Here is a 17,147-nt window from a genome sequence, read left to right as displayed (position 1 = left end):
TTTAATTTTTCACTTATTTTTTAATTGTAGGCTTATGAGATTAGCTTTCATTCTTAGCCACTTCCTTGAGAACATAATTACATACTAAAATGTATTTCATTTCTAAGCCACAACAGGAACTCTCTGTTTGGATTAGTATTTGATTTAAGACTTTTATCAAAATTGATATGGATGAACTATGAAGGTATTGTTACGTAACAAAACAGCACTTTAGAGAATTATCCTTTTGAATAAGAATATATTTTTTAAAAGGTTTAGTGGTCTAATCCTATTACAATGGCAGATCTTCTTATCTGCTGCTCTAAGTGCGACTGTGGTGTCATAAATGTTGCACCACAGTTGTGCATGTTGGAGCTGCCAACCTAAATGGCTGGAGGCTCAACGTGTTCACAAGACAGGGTCCCAGCTTGCATTGGAGCATGTAAGGTTGCCAGTGGGGTAGGCTGTGAGTAGATCGAGGGAGGTTTGGGGAGGCAGGGATTGGGGAAGGCAGGGGCAGTTTAGGGATGGGTGTGGATCTTGGCCTCAGCAGCTCAAACTGGAATCTATTAGCATTTTTCTGGCCCTGCATGACTTTTGACTCTCCTTGAACTTACACCAGCAAAATAGCTGGCATAGGTCTGTGGAGACTCATTGTTAGACAGGTGGTCTACAGAGAGGTAAGTAAAAATGTTTTGCTTAAATATTTTAGTAGAAATGTTTTTACTTACCTCTCCCAGGCCATCTGGTCGCCTCCCACCACCATAGCATGCAGCTCTATCAGTTCATCGGTGTGACTGAATAGCGTAAAATGGTGGGGGATAGAATAGGGCTATACATTGATTTTACTTTTTTTTAGAAAAGGTTGCTATTGTAAGTTGGTGCCTACATTTGGACTTACTTAAAAACAACCCATGGAAAGATGGAGGAGAAGGAGGCACTGAGGGGCAAATAAAATAAAGCGAAACAGAGAATGGGCTAGAGGGGAATACTATTTGCTGTATCATAGCTCCAGTTTTAATTTTTGGAGCAGTTTCCAGACAGCATTGTAATGTTTCATTTTGACAGTGTTTTCTTAATTTTCCTGAAGCCTTATGGAGCCATACATGACAGAAACAATAAAGCCTTTGTTTGGACACAGTGTGTTGTGGTGGGCAGTGCATTGCTTTGCATTAAAATGGGTTCTGATTTCTCACAAGTATATTATAATTGATTCTGGAAACTCTTTTCAGTCTGCGTTTTTGGAAGTTTCTAGCTTATGTGAAGCAGCCCATTAGTTAGTGCTTGCAAACTATACAAATCCTTTTGTGCTCATATGAGCTGCCTACCCTATGTTCTCAGTTATTTAGTTTAACTTTCTTTTTTTAAAAAAAGTGAACAAATTTTCCAGACTTTCTGGCATAACATGGTTCATGGCAGGGTTTATACATCATAATATTTTCCAGAAACACATGGCAAGTCTAACAGTGTCTTTTCCTTCTGGATTATAGATATAAATGAATGTGAAAGCAGTCCTTGTGTCAATGGTGCCTGCAGGAATAATCTTGGTTCTTTCATCTGTGAATGTTCATCTGGCAGCAAACTAGACTCTACGGGCTTGATCTGTATTGGTGAGTCTATTGGTTTATTTTATTCTCTAAATAAAACCCATGAATGCAGTTAACTATAGAGGTTATTTAAACAGGAATGGTACATGGTAATATCCAACTAGTAACAAAGTTAAGTATTACTCCTTACAAGGAATGCCCAGCTAGATAATAAAACTGATCTGATCCCATTTTTTCTCTCAAGGGAGTAGTAGCAGGCAATATTTCAGGGATACTGTTTCATGTAGTACTTTATCATTTATCATATCCTGAATATAGAGAAAATAAGATTTGCAGTGCAATCCTATATGTATTTAGTCAGAAGTTAAGTTCCACTGTGCTTTACTCCCACAAAAATGTGCATAGGAGTTTAGGATAAAACTCTCACAGCCCAATCCTAAGGTGCACTGGTGCAGCAGGACCTCATGGCCTCTGCTGTATCCTGTGCCACTTTGGAGCAGGCTGAAGGTCTCCTCAGTGTAAGGCGATATTTTTCCTCTTATGCCAAGTAATGCTCCAGCTGGTTGTATGGGACTATCCAGTTTTGCGCCTGTGAAATAGCAAACATGCCCATGTAATGCCGGGAGACTTGGTATGGGGGTTAGAATATGGCAGAGACTGGATCTGCCCATGTTCTGTCCTCTCCCCACCCAGAAATGCCCCCACTCAACCAGGCCCATAGCCAGGATTCTAGAGATGGGGGGGCGACTGTTTTTTCAGGGGGGGCAATTATGTTGGGTATCTATACTAATGTGCAAAATGAAGGGATAAGTGCGGAGAAACATCAAAGACCCTAACTCCCCCAAAATTCATGAAGAGAAAATATTTTTTGGGGGGGGTTATTGAAACATGCATTCATTATCTGTAAAGCAATGTAACAATAATTTACATAGAATCAGTGCATCTCTGTATGCAATGTAAAATGTATTTGTCTACATAGAAATAACATGCAACGTATCCTTTCATTTTACACACCAGCACAATACACAGGTTTGCATCCCTGCAAAAGTAAAACATATCACTGTAATACAGGTAGTACTTGCTTGTATTGAAAGCCTTTCATTAGCTGATGACACATTGCTGATACATTGAAACATACTAAAATAAAATTTATTTACATAAAAGCAAGAGGAAAGGTATGCAAGTCAAATACAGTAATGCCATTGGAACATTAGTTTTTTTACAATATTCATTACTTTTAAAAAGCAAAGTACAGAAGATTTGAATTATTGAATCTACCTAGTAGAGCTGAATTCTCCTATCTTTCTGAGAGCTGAATCTCCTTAGAATCAGGGGTGGATCCAGTGTCTGTATGGGGGGGAGGCCTTGTGCTCTACCTTCAGAGCCCAGGTCAACCAGGTGGATAGATCTGGGCTCCAGGTCTACCAACTGGGTAGACCTGGATTCCTAATTGAGCTTATAGCCTCTGTGGCTATTTGCTGGGTGGGTAGACCTGGGTTCCTGCCTGGACTTCTACCTGCTGTGTAGACCTGGGCTCCCATCTGGACTTGGAACTCAGGTCTACCTGGTGGGTATACCTGGGTGTTACCAAAAGGGCTGTTTTGTTTAGGGGAATTATTACACTGCCCTTATTGGAACATTAGGATCGTAGGCTGGATAACAAGATGGCGGAATGCAGAGAAATTCCCTTTTGCTTAAAGAGGAGACTGAGAGAAAGATAACTTTCAATAAAAGATTATGGTTTATTACAAAAGAACAAAGGTAAAAATAATGCACATGGAGAAATGATATTTCTTGGTCCTAATGCTTGAATCCAATGTACCTAGCTTTCATGGTGGTTGTGTGTGAAGAGTATTTGGTGCATCCGAGGAAATCAGAAAAAGGAAGGGTTGTAGGGAAGGATTTTAGGGGTCCCTGCTCTGCCAACCCCAGCTGCTAACTAAAGATGGAGAGAGAAGGGGAGAAAAAAGGGGGGAGAAGGGAAAGAGTTCCAGGCACAAGATAGTTACCTGTCCTGTAGAGCAGTTGGAGTGGGGGGGGAGAGTCCTGTGGAGAGTACCCTCTGACACAACACAGATGTGTTGGTCCTTGGAGAAAGAGAGCATGTGAGAGGAAGCTCTCTCTTATAAGGGGTTGGGAGACAGACTGAACTGGATGGTACCTTGGTTGCTAACACAAGGCTGGGTGCTTGGAATATATATACATTTGAATGAGGATCAGGGTGTCAGTTATCCAATGGGGTCAATAGCTGGCTTCCTAGAAGGGGGAACTTTCAAAGACTGAGTGGAAACAATACCAACACAAGGCAGTTCAGGTTTGCGTACAGTAATGTAGGAGATGCTTAAACTGTGATTGGATTAAAACACAAGACTTCGTCCTATAATGTGTGACTGTGGGGAGGGGGTTGTGTAACCATGGGCTTCTGTGTAGGTACAATACAATGAATAGGTAACACCAAAATCATTTGCATAAACAGTCATTGGATTAAGACACAAGACTTCCTCACATAATCTGTGACTATGGGGTGTGTGGTTGCATAACCTTGAGCTTGTGGCTTGACTAGAGTCCTGGAAATGTGACCTGTATGCTGGGAGAACAGTTTAGCTTGCATGATATTATAACCAGATCTATAGAAAATCACAGCTAAAGGCAAAAGGGGGTTTCACGTTAACATGGATTGAGTTTATAGCCTCTGTGGCTATTTGCTGGGCAGGTAGAGCTGGGTAGCTGCTTGGGTAGACCTAGGCTCCTGATTGAGCTTATAGCCTACATAAGAACATAGGAAGAGCCCTGCTGGATCAGACCAAAGGCCCATCTAGTCCAGCTTCCTGTATCTCACAGCAGCCCATCAAATGCTTCAGGGAGCACAAAGACAGCAAGACAAAACCTGTGTCCTGGTGCCCTCCCCTGCTTCTGGCATTCCGAGGTAGTCTATTTCTAAAATCAGGAGCTTGTACATACCTATCATGACTCATAACCCATGATGGACTTTTCCTCCAGAAATTTGTCCAATCCCCTCTGAAAGTCATTTAGGTAAAATGCCATCACCACTTCCTATGGCACAAAGTTCCACAGACTAATTAACACGCTGGGTAAAGAAATATTTTCTTTTATCTGTCCTAACTCTCTCAACACTCAATTTTAGTGGAGGTCCCCTGGTTCTGGTGTTATGTGACAGGGAAAAGGGTATCTCTCTCTATTCACTCCATCCATCCCCTGCATAATTTTGTATGTCTCAATCATGTCCTCCCTCAGGCTTCTGTGGCTATTTGCTGGACTTGGAGCTCAGATCTACCTGCTTGGGTAGACCTGGGCTCCAAATTGAGTTTATAGCCTCTGTGGCTATATGTCGGGTGGATAGACCTGGGCTCCCATTCCAACCAATCTCCTTGGCACCCACCCAGTGGGTGTTTCCCTGACACCTGATTTGGCTCTCCATCCCGGTGGGTGCCCTTCCCTGCTGACAGGACAGTTGGGGTGGGGGTATGCACCCATGGCCTCCCCTGGATTCGCACCTGCTTAGAACCTTTTCCACAGTGTAATAATACCATCCCAAGAGCAGAACAGATACTTCAGCCCTCCTACGTACTGTATTATCACCATAATCATCAAGATGCACATTCAGGTTGGTGCTGTGCTAATGATGCAGAAATTATTAGGAGAGCTCTTTTAAATCCTTCATTTCCGAAACGTGTGCATGAGAGTTGCCCACGACTTCTCCCCACTGTAATGTACCCTTATGGGCCTTTTTTTTTACTTTTGGAGGGAAAGATTTTTTTTCTTTTACATCTTTAAGAAGGAGAAAATGGGGGGCTTCTTTCTTCTCTCCCTGCTGCCGCCAAGTCCCAACATGACTATAGCATTGAAGAAGGAGGTGCTCATGCCGCCTACTGTAGGAGCCAGAGGTGTCCCCTTCTTCCTGCTGTCTCATAGGCACTTGCAGTGGGGAGCTCTGCTTGCTACTGCAGCCTTCCTGGTGTCACAGTGCAGCCAGTTTGCTCCCATGTTTGTATGGAGTTGCCAGAGGCAATACTGTCTTGCCAAACCTGCCCCTACTCTGGGCAGCCGGGACTGGGTAGCGTCCCTCGTCTGCCAGCTCTCAGACACCTGCCCAACCTGGGACTGGAAGGATAAAGCAAGCAGCTGTTTGTGTGCTCCTCTCACCCATTGAACTTGGTCTAGGTATGAACTTTAGCCCCCTCCTCAGCTAGGTGAGCTGGACAGGGGCAACTTGAACGTTCCTCCCACTACATTTTTTTTTTTTTTTTGGCCTTCCTGGATCTTTGCCAAAGCTGTGCCTGAACCTGGCTAGATGATTTCATACCCTTTGTTAGGTATCCTGATGCCAAAACACTTCAGGGAAAAGGACAGCAGCCTTTGCAGATGTCTCTGATTTCAAAAGGTGAAGCCTGAGTTTTAGAGCAGTACAGCTTTGCAAAAACACAGTCCTTTGCACGCTCCCCTCCCCCGTTGAATTTAGCTTGTGTGTGTTTAATAATGGTTTTGTTTCCAGGAAGAGGGAGCGTATGAGTGGAAGACTAGAACTAAGATTCCCAGCATGAACTGCTGGGGTCTTTTAAACGTGTCTAGTAAATCAAGCTACACTAGTGGAGCTCTCGACTGTCAACTGCACTTCTTTCCTTCCCCCTCTGTCTCTCTCTTCCTTCCTCAACCTGGAAGTTGAGTCTCAAATGACAAGCTGCTCACAACCCACCAGAAATCAGGTCACGACCCACCTAGTGGGTTGGGACCCACAGTGTGAGAAACGGTGTCCTAGATAATTTGGGAACTTGCTTGTTTGGGTTTTACATTAACCTTTCTAATATGTCTCATAGGATTCAAACTACTCAGTTGCAATAATTTTCATTGTTTTCCATCTCATTTTTATCAAATTAGTACTATCCCTGTTTTGGTTGCTATAGTTTACTTTGTTGTTAAATGTTGACAGTAGATTAGATTAGTCTAGATCAGGGGTGTCAAACTCGTTTCATATCAAGGGCCGAACAGCATTCATGGTGCTTGCTGAGGGCCAGAAGTGATGTCATTAGGCAAAAAACGATGTCATTCATCAGGTCATAACCAAAAATAAGCACTTTTTTCACTTAGGAACTCATTAGCTGCAAATGACAGAAAATACACAAATCTTGATCATATTTCAAGGTATGGGAGAGCCCAATTTTCATGTGGGCTGTCCTTATAACAGTAACACCTCAGCAGTGCTCAGCACCTGAGAGCTTGAGGGCCAGATAAAAAACTTCCGCAGGCCACATCCGGCCCCCGGGCCTTATGTTTGACACCCCTGGTCTAGATCAACTATTTTCAACCACTGTGCCATTGCACATTGGTATGTTGTGAGTGGTCCACAGGTGTGCCACAGGAGTTTGGGGAAAGGTCATTTATTAGTAAGGGCCAATGGGGGACGTGAACCTCCACTGGCAACATGATGTGCCCTGTCAATTTTCAAAAACCTGATGGTGTGCCTTGTCAGTGTGCCGTGAGCTGAAAAAGTTTGAAAATCGCTGGTCTAGAGGGTGACCATGTCTCTAAAACAGTGGTTCCTGAACTTTTTAACACCAGGACCCACTTTTTAAAATGTTGCTATTTCGGAACTCACCCAGGTTTACCAGCTTTTTAAAAAGGAGATCTAGAAAGAAATAATATTTATTTATAAGTAATAATAACCAGAAAAAGACCCCAAAACATTTATCTCCCTATGTTTACACAGCTCCTTGCAGGGCAGTTACCAGCTATCTTGCAAACTGCAGGAGCACAGATCTTTAAAGCAGGGTAATTAGCAGTGACAGTACCTGATTTCTGAATAGCCTCGGGGCTTGAGACAATTAGGGTGCAATCCTAACCCACTTTCCAGCACCAACATAAGGGAAATGCAACTTCAAGGTAAGGGAATAAACATTGCCTTACCTTGAGGAGGCCTCTATGAATGCCCCCCAACTGCAGGATACAGCACATGTCCCACTGGCACAGCTATGCCAGTGCTGGAAAGTTGGTTAGGACTGCACCCTAAATTATCTGATCTTTCCATCACCCACCGAAAATCAGGTCGTGGCCCACCAGTGGGTCCTGACCCACAGTTTGGGAACCATTGCTCTAAAATATTAAAGTTGTTGGCTTCTCAGTGTGAAGAGTCAACCACACGTGCACACATACACACACTAATTTACTTCAAATGGTAACCTATGTGGCTGCATTTTGTAAAAAGAAAAAAGAAACTACACACAAGTGAGTGTTTGGCCCTATCAATTAGCTTGTTGGAACTGTAGGTCCAGAAACAGATTTTTTTAGATAACCACAGGATCAGTCTGCATAGAGGCGATTTCTAAATTGCAACAGAAACTTGTATGAGATGTGATAGGAAGATCCTGTTTTGTTTTAATTCACTGTAGATAGTCTCAAGGGAACATGTTGGTTGAACATCCAAGACAATCGCTGTGAAGTGAACATAAATGGAGCCACTCTGAAATCTGAATGCTGCGCTACTTTGGGAGCTGCTTGGGGTAGTCCTTGTGAACGCTGTGAATTAGGTATGAATCTTACTCTGTAATGTCCTCCAGCAACTTTGAACATCACTGAAATATATGAGTAAAATAATTATAATTCAATTAGTATATATGAGTGGTTTTAGTTCAAGTGCATCTGATTAGTACAATAACTTTAAAACTCACTGCAGTTAATCTATAATGCCAAGAAAAGTTGGTGACTAAATATTTTAATTGATTTAAGTTGACAGTATGATTAGAGAGGAAAAACGTGTTTATTTTGTTAAGAATTCTGCACTGTTATTAATAAATGAATGCTAACATACCATTGCACATTCTTTGCAAATTAGCAACTTTTGTAATGATGTCTTTCCTGATTTTGTTGTGCAATGACTATTAGATTATCTTAGCTTCCAATGTGTGAGGAAAATAGAAGCTCACAGAGCTATGATACAGGTCCAGCCTATTCATACACTGATTTTTTATACACGGATTTGACTCAACACAAATGTTCCCTGCAAATGAGAAGGAATGTGCTGATCCCTTTAAAATCCCTAAAAATGCATCCCTTTAAAATCAGTTTAAAAAACTGAACAGTCTTTTAACAACAGCTTTCTTAATAAAAGAGAGGGGGGCAGCTAGCTGACAATCCATCAATCCTTCTCTCTTCAGGCAACCCCTCCCTTCCCCCTGAGCATGTGAAAGAAAGATACTTTGCATTGGTGAAGGGAGGGGTCGGAGTGAAGCCTTTCTAAGCGCTATGAGAGAGACTGATTGTTGGATTGTCGTCTTAATGATGCTATCTTAACATCACAAAGGTCAGCAAGTCGGTTTTTAAATCACTGGAGCAAAGAAACTTTGTTTTTTAAATTGATTTGCTGTAGTGCATTTTTTGCCATCCAAAAAATGAGTGCTTGGAACCTGTAAATGGAAAGGACAATTTGATCAGTTTATAAACTATTAGGTCTATCACTGACCTAATAAAGCCCATTTCTGCTTAGAAAGTCTTAGTTAATATGAAGAAGGTGATGACTCTGTTGGTTCAGGAAAAAGAGTTACCACATTTCATATTGAAATTCAAATCAAAAACTTTAAGGTTCACATCCATTGTTCTTTTTTGCATAGTTATGTGTGAGAAGTTCTCTGTTAAACAGATGGTCATCTTGCATAGGTCACAAATCATCCCAGGGTGTCGGATGCCATTTTAAAAATACACACTTAATTCTGCTTTTGCCCACATGCTCCTCCATGCTTCTAATGCAATCTAGTTAGTGTGGAACATCAGTCTTTTCTGACTGTAGCTCTGTTTATATGTACGTTTATCACTTCAAAATAGTTAGTGGAGGGCTATAACTCAGCTGCAGAGCACATGCTTTGCATGCAGAAGATTCCCAGTTCAATCAAATGTTCAAGTAGTCATTGATGAGAAAAACTTTCAGCCCAATCCTAACTGAATACCCCTCTGCCAATGCAGCTGTGCCACCAGAATGGAATACCCCTCTGCCAATGCAGCTGTGTCACCAGAATGCACAATATATATATTGAGGGAGGAGCAGTCCTGGAGGACTCATTTGAGGTAAGGGAATGTTTGTTCCCTTACTTTGGGGTAAGAGTCCATTTCCCTCTACTTGGGCCTTTTTAGTTGGCACAACTCCAAGTGTTCCTGGGAAGGTGGATCGAGGCCAGGAAGGGAGCTAGGATATTGGCAGAGCTGCCACTGCCAGAGCTGCCACTGCTATCCCAGCCGCAGTCCCTGCCCAGTACCCATTCTGCCTACCCCTGCCCTCCTGTGTCAACTTTCCAGCACTAGGGTATATTCATGGGCTGCTGTCGTGCACCCCTGCTTAAGGCCATTTCCAGCGGTAGCCTGGTTGTATGCAATAGTGCATCACACTTTGCAACACTGGAAAGGCCTGTTAGGATTTGGCCCTTTGACTAAGATCCAAGAGAGCGTCTGCCAGTCCAAGCAGACAATCCTGGACTAGATCCGGTATAGACTAATAGTATAAACCAGCTTATGTTCCCATTTCTGTTACATCACTGAAAATGGGAACATAAGGGAAAAATGAGTTAACATAGGAACATAAGAATGATAGGGGAAAAACAAATAATTCTGAGAGTTGAATAGGAAATAGGAAGGAATAGGAAAACATTCATTTGTATGTTTTCTTCAATATGGAAAGCGGATAATAAATTAATCTTAAAAACACAATTGTAGGGCTAAAGTATAAATGAAACAGAACATTCAGATATTGTATATCCTTTTTATATTTATATCTTCAAAGATACTCATGAGCAGCGATAATTGTATTGTGATACAATTTGTTAGCTCATATAGTCGTTGGAAAGAATGTTTGTGAAGTCTGGGCATGAGAGGAACAGTTACAGTTTTTCCTCAGTCTTTTTACATTAAGTGGATCCTTATCCACTCCTATCTGCTAAGTCAGCGGTTTTCAAACTCTCAGGGAGTTTGAGCCTTGCTGTAAGTCCTAGGGGAGAGGGGGGAGGCAGCGATGTGATCACCAGTATCGTGCCTCCACAGGGCTCCCCAACATGCGGGGACATTCAAAATAATGATTGCGACTCACTTCCAGTTTTGCGATTACAAAATGGAAGTGGGTCGCAATCGTTATTTTGACTGTCTCTGCATGTTGGGGAGCGAGGCAGAGCAGAGGCTCTGGTAAGTCTAAACAAGCTCCTGCACCCCTCAACAGTGACACGATTCTGGAGATCATGTTGTTGCCTCCCCCACTCCCTGCCCCTTAAGGGACCTGAGGCCAGGGCTCTCTGGCTAGGGCATCGCGACACCCCAGTTTGAGAACCACTGTGCTCAGTATATCTTCTTCTTTTTTGCTGTATCAATAGGGAACCTTATTTTGTAACCTCAGACTTATAATGTCATGAAATAATGACTCTCATTATTTCCCTTTAGACATGGCATGCCCACGAGGATTTGCAAGAGTCAAAGGTGTTTCCTGTGAAGGTAAAAATTACTTTTTAAACAACCATTTTTACAAATACAGGACATTTTCTTATATCTCACATTAGCCAGTTATAAATTTAAGCAGTTCGGCTATATAAATGAAAAATGTTATTTCTTTCACTGTATGTTACATATTCAGGCTCTGCCTGTCTTACCTAAATGAGAATAAACTGTTGTCTTCTATGCATGTTTTACATCAGATGTAAACGAGTGTGATGTCTTTCCTGGTGTGTGTCCCAATGGACGATGTGTCAACAGCAGAGGATCTTTTCACTGCGAGTGTCCTGATGGCTTGACATTAGATGGAACAGGCAGAGTGTGTTTGGGTGAGCATGCATGACATCCATAACCTGAAGTGTGTGCTTGATTTAAGTCCAGTGCACACTAATGTCTTATTAAGGGATTACATGACCTTAAACCTTCCCCTCTTTCTTCCCCATGCTTCTCATGTCCTCCTGCTCTTACAACTACTACAAGAGATAAAGGTTGGAAACCCACTGTTGCTACTGTCATCCATCCTTGTACTCATTTTTCCTTGCCAAAGAAAATTACTAAATTCATTGTGTCAGTTGTTTTCCTTCCTTATTCTCTCTATCAGCAACTGCTTTTAACTGCAGTCAGGAAGACAAAGACCAGGAAAAGCTCTTTAATCTTGGAGCAGTTTGGGCCAAGGAAAAAGTGGGACGGAAGGAGGCTTTGCCTTAGGGGTTGTGAAATGTATGCTATGGATGTACCAATGATCCAGGCATAAACCAGGGTTTAGACTTGTAGAAGAACTAAAAGCTACACAGCTGGTTGAAAGAAGTCAATGATAGATTTCATCAATTCTTTTTTCACATTTCAGGTAATAGTCTAAATAAAAATTACAAATAGACAAAGCCTATTGGATTGTATCCTAACCTCTGTTTGCAGAAATGGAAAACATTCATACGGTGTGTGTGACTTTTGTCAATCTCCTATTCCTCCAGCAGTCCTTTGTCCCTTGTATTGCATATTGGTCCAGATCCCTGACCCTCTGTCAGAGGATGCAGCAGAGAAGCTCTCTGCAAGAATTTACTGTACTGCTCACTTGGATTGGGATACACCTATTATATTCTTTTCGCTGAAATAAAAAAAATCATTAGACACTATGTATCAGAACAGCATACTACAAAAAGATGTCGTTTCCTCTAGGAAAAGAGGTGCTAATATAGTATCCCCCTTTTAACCTCATCCAGCATTTGCTTTGCTGTGCCACAGCAAAGTGTATAACAAAGTAGGGCTCTCTAAATCCTTTGAAGACTTACAGCCCAATCCTGAGCTGCCGAGCGCCCAGAGGCTGCAGCTGCATCCTATCAGCTTTGGGCAGCTGCAAGTTTCTCCTCAGGGGAAGGAGACATTCATGCCCTTCCCCCGGGGAAAGGCCCAAACCTTGAAATAGGGCTACTCAAGTATTCACAGGCTATTTTGCCAGTTCAGAGTTGAGAGGTCTCGTGTCGTACTGGAATGCCCAGTATGGAATTCTGGATTCAGCAAAGCAGAGCTCCCACCCTCTCCTGCTCTGGTTCCTCCCCCTTCCCTGCCCTCCTCCACCCCAACATACCTCTCTGCCAGAGCTCATCTTTTGCTCTGGGCAGCATGTAGCAGGTCTCTGGTTGGTCCTGGCTCAGCGTGGACTGGTGCAGAGTGTTGCAGGTGTGCCTTTTGGCACCTTTGTGGCACTCAATGCCAGTGGAGAGCTGGTGTTAACAGTTCAGGATCAGGCCCTTAGGCAGAAACCAAGATGATGTAGGAATTTAAGAAATGTGACATTTTACAGCCCAATCCTATCTTTTCCCCCTCTATAACATTCAGCCATGCCACTTTTATATAATGTCTAGCCCAATCTTATGCAAGACTATTAGGAACTAACTCCAACATCATTCAGTGGGACTGACTTTGAAGTAATTGTTCCTGTAGCCTTAATTTTTGAAGACAGTAATGCCCAGTGGGAGTGAGGTAGGAGGGAATCATTCAGTGGCATGTATCCATGCATTGAAAATGCTCTGAACTTTTCAGCTTTTTCGTATTTGGGAATGTATAAAATTCAAAGGCTCTCTACTTTCCTTTATTTAAAAAAGTTTTTATTGCTTTATTTGCGATTGTACTTTCCATCTAGTTCTTCTAAGAATTTCACATTAGATTTGTACTTGTTAGATGCCAGGTTTTTTTTTATGAAGCAGCTGAAGACATATTGAATCAATTTTAAAATGCTACAGCCAAAAGAGAATGAAAATTCAAAACAAAGCTCTTCTTTCCCCACCCCTTGAAAAGTCAACAAAATGAGGTTTAATGATACCTCACTCTGAAATCGAGGAAGCAGTGAAAACCTGCAGTCGGAAAAAGTAATAGTAGCACAAACAAGTAATAAAAGCAAATAGCAACTTGCTTTGCAAATTATTGAAAAGTAATATCTAGGAGGATGATTTTTAGGGAACAGTTTAGCATAAGACGTTATCATACAGTCCGATCCAACATGAGGCTGTACTGTTCTTTACGACAGCGGAATACAGCTCCACTGTCATAAATGGCCATACAGCAGCCGCTTTGGGTCTCCTCAGGGGGAGAAATGCAGGATAGAAATGCAGTAAAATAAATAAACAAACAAACAAACAAACATAAATAAATAAATAAATAATGAACTGTAGAGTAGCTTTGGGGGACACGGCTATAAGTTTTGCAGGGCGTCTCAACATGCCATGCAAGCTGCCCCCCCCTCACTGTCGGAGCCGTTCCCAGTGGTGAGAGCAAAGTGAAGGAGATGCCTCAGCTTTGCTATCACCACTAGAAATGGCTATGAGAGTGAGGGGAAAGGGGCAGCCTGCACAGCACATTGAGGCACCCTGTAAAAACAGTTCTGTGCCTCCCGTGGCTATGCTACTGATTTTCCTTCTCCGCTTACTTTGTGGGAGAAATGCTGTTGGGTGCCCCTCTTACTAGGAAATGAGATACTACACTAGAAATCCCTGCAACATCACAGAGTTCTCTGGCATGATCTCTCATTTGGTGATGGAAAGACTGCTGGAGGGAGTGGAGCAATGACTCTCTCACACCTTTCGTCCTTGCCGAACTCTTAGAGGTTGAAAAAGTTGGATTCTACTCCAGAATCATGGATAATTGTTTCAGAGGCCCTGCTAAGTTCTAGGACTTTTGAGGCAATTGTAAATGTCCTGGCACTTTCCTTGGACCCAGAGAGGGGAATGAGGAAGTTGTGTGCATTCGCAGAGAAAATCTCCTACTTCTTTTAACCCAAGTTTTCTTCCCTTTGTCTGTTTTTATTATCCCATCAGAAATCCAACCTTCACCCTCTCTACCCCTTTCTTTTTTCATATTCTTAAATCTTCATTTTTTGAATACTAACTCACTGCATGTCTTTCATTTGCCTGTATCACATTAAATTTTGGTCCTATTACACCTTAATGCAGTGGTGGAAGGAGAATTGTAGATGATGTGTAATAAAACACAGTTTTATAGACACATACTGTGTCATAAACACAGTATGATAACAATGTCAATATTTTCTGTTACTCATTTCTAATTTTAGAGATGCATTTCCCGAATGCTTTTGTGCATAAACTCATGTTTAGATTTCTTATTAATGTAGGATTGGGGCTTTTTGCCTTCAGCATAGTATTTCTTGTTTCTAACAACATTTGTAGACATTCGCATGGAGCAGTGCTACCTGAAGTGGGATGAAGATGAATGTGTTCGTTCTGTCCCCGGAAAGTTCCGGATGGATACCTGCTGCTGTGCTGTAGGTGCTGCTTGGGGCTCAGACTGTGAGGAGTGTCCCAAACCTGGCACAAAAGAGTATGAAATACTATGTCCCAGAGGACCAGGCTTTTCCAATCGAGGTGATATTTTAACTGGCAGGCCGTTTTATAAAGGTAAAATAACACTGTTTGTGGTTTTCTATAAAAGGCAATATCATATGTACATTTTGGTTTTATCAAAGGAAAAGCATGACATATTTTTCTTTACACTTGTGTATTTGTGTGTATTTTATATTTGTTATAATTTATTTACTTACACTGCAGTCTTGTGCATGTCAACTTAAAAGCAAGACCCATTAAATTTAATGGTGCTTGCTTCTAGAATAGTGTATATAGGATTGCAGCCTTAGATCTATAACCCACCTAATATAAGTGTGCCGTAGTCTATGCAGCCCTTTCTGGTTATGCTAACTTCTTTATATAGCCTGACCTACCTATAAGGGTGGGAAAATATGTTTCTGGCCCACAGACCATTCTTTAGATAATAATGACCTGGGACAGAGGAGTCCCTAGGGTTTAAGTCACCTGGTACTAGAGGTCATTGAGTCACTCCCATGATGAACCTCCTCCTGTACCACACTCTGCTTGCCTCCACTGCTTCTCCTTTTTCTTCTACTAGCTGGATTAGAAAAAGGGAGGAGAGTTTTGAGCGACAACATTGAAGAGTGGGAGGAGCAGAGGCTGGTACATCATCAGTATGGGGGGACAACATCTACATGGCCCTTCAGGCATCAGGAGGTCTTGGGCTAGTTTTGCTCAGAGAAAATAGCAACCGTAGGTCAGAAATTTTTGTTGATAAATTAGTGTTTGAATTGCATAAGCCATGTGAGCAATAATTTATCTATTTTCTTATTGCAGATATAAATGAATGCAAAGTGTTCCCAGGCATGTGCACACATGGCAAATGCAGAAACACAATTGGAAGTTTCAAATGTAGATGTAACAGTGGATTTGCGCTAGATATGGAGGAGAGAAACTGTACAGGTAAACTTTACTTTCCAGGGTTTTATGGCAGCAGGCTACTGTGTGACTTGCATTTTGTTGAAGTTTGTATTGAATATCTATATGATTGAGGGCGTTCTGCCACCACCACGTCCTCTCTACATTTAGCATCCAATGATCCTGCAATAAATAGTTTTAAAAGTACATGTTGGCATCAAGTTTTCATATTCAGAAAACCAAACTAGACATCACATACAGACATACATGCATGTGTGACAGTCTTCTAATGTGTTTTTATTTTAAATGAAAAGCAACTGCAGAAATTGTAAATTTCAGTGGAGAAGTAACGGGGAGAGGCAGCTGAAACTTCTCCAGGAATTTTTCTTTTCAAATTTTCACACACACCCCTGGCCATATAAACACATGTACACACACATTGCTTTTTTACCTGGGTATGGAGTAGATATTTTTCACCTTTGAGCAGCAAAATAGTAGGAGGAGTAGGTGCACATCCCGCCCCCATCATTTCCCCACTTAAACTTCTAGCCTTTGGTTTTCATATACAAAAAGAGTTTGGTTACCATGTCATGGCAGGAGGTCTGGCTCAGTTGGTAGAGCTGCCGCCTTGTATGCCTGAAGATCTGCCAGTTCGAAACAACCGGAAGTATCCGAGAACTGACGACATGCTGATATACTGAAGAGCTGACCCTAGATGGCAGAGAGGAGTTGCCATCAAGTGGAGCATGGGAGGCAAAGGGCCAGAGAGAGGCCAGACCTGGAAGGAATCCAAATGGAACGAGGAGTTCTATGAAAGACTACAGCTATTCAATTGTAAAAATCCCTATGGGGGTTTAGAACAGCCTGCCTATGTAAACTTGCCTTGGATTAAAGTCTGAGGAGAAATCTGACGACCAAAGAAAGGCGGTATATAAATACTTGTATAAAATAAATGTGTCTCCCATATAACATCATGTTTGACCCTGAGACTAGCATAATCTGTCATTCTTTACTTTGATGTATCACACAGACTTTGCTTGTCCTTGTATTTTTTCACAAGCTTATGCTCAGGCCATGAAAGACTGCCAAAAGAGGTTCAAATTGTCTAGGAAGACCTTTTTGTGCCTTGGATGTCACTGCAAAATCTCTTAGTGCTGCTTTACTCAACTCCCTAAAACATCACCTTGCCTAAACAGGCACAGACTGAGCCACAATCCTATGTCTGAAGACCAGAACTAAGACATTTTCTGTAGATTGTATTGCGATTTCCAAATCATTATTATCCTTTCTTTATTGGTATATTGTAATTCATCCCTCAACTTTTCATAATAATGTGCAAAGAGGAAGAATTAATTTAAAAAAACTTAATGATATGGAATAATTAGTTAAAATTAAAACTTGCATTATTATT

General features: G+C 41.8%; 1 protein-coding gene across 3 annotated transcripts in view; it reads left to right on the top strand.

Annotated features, from left to right (window-relative positions):
* Nucleotides 1-17,147, top strand: part of FBN2 (fibrillin 2) — a 175,185-nt gene that overhangs the window by 85,584 nt on the left and 72,454 nt on the right. For all 3 annotated transcript variants that reach the window (XM_066618394.1, XM_066618393.1, XM_066618392.1), the window contains exons 20-25: nt 1,470-1,589; nt 7,931-8,068; nt 10,956-11,006; nt 11,207-11,332; nt 14,684-14,911; nt 15,656-15,781. In XM_066618394.1, the coding sequence (XP_066474491.1) occupies nt 1,470-1,589; nt 7,931-8,068; nt 10,956-11,006; nt 11,207-11,332; nt 14,684-14,911; nt 15,656-15,781 (789 nt within the window). The remainder of the gene's footprint in view (nt 1-1,469; nt 1,590-7,930; nt 8,069-10,955; nt 11,007-11,206; nt 11,333-14,683; nt 14,912-15,655; nt 15,782-17,147) is intronic.

This window comes from Tiliqua scincoides, chromosome 2 (assembly GCF_035046505.1).
Source record: "Tiliqua scincoides isolate rTilSci1 chromosome 2, rTilSci1.hap2, whole genome shotgun sequence".
Taxonomy (NCBI): Eukaryota; Metazoa; Chordata; class Lepidosauria; order Squamata; family Scincidae; genus Tiliqua; species Tiliqua scincoides.
This window is presented reverse-complemented; position numbering and strand designations above follow the sequence as displayed.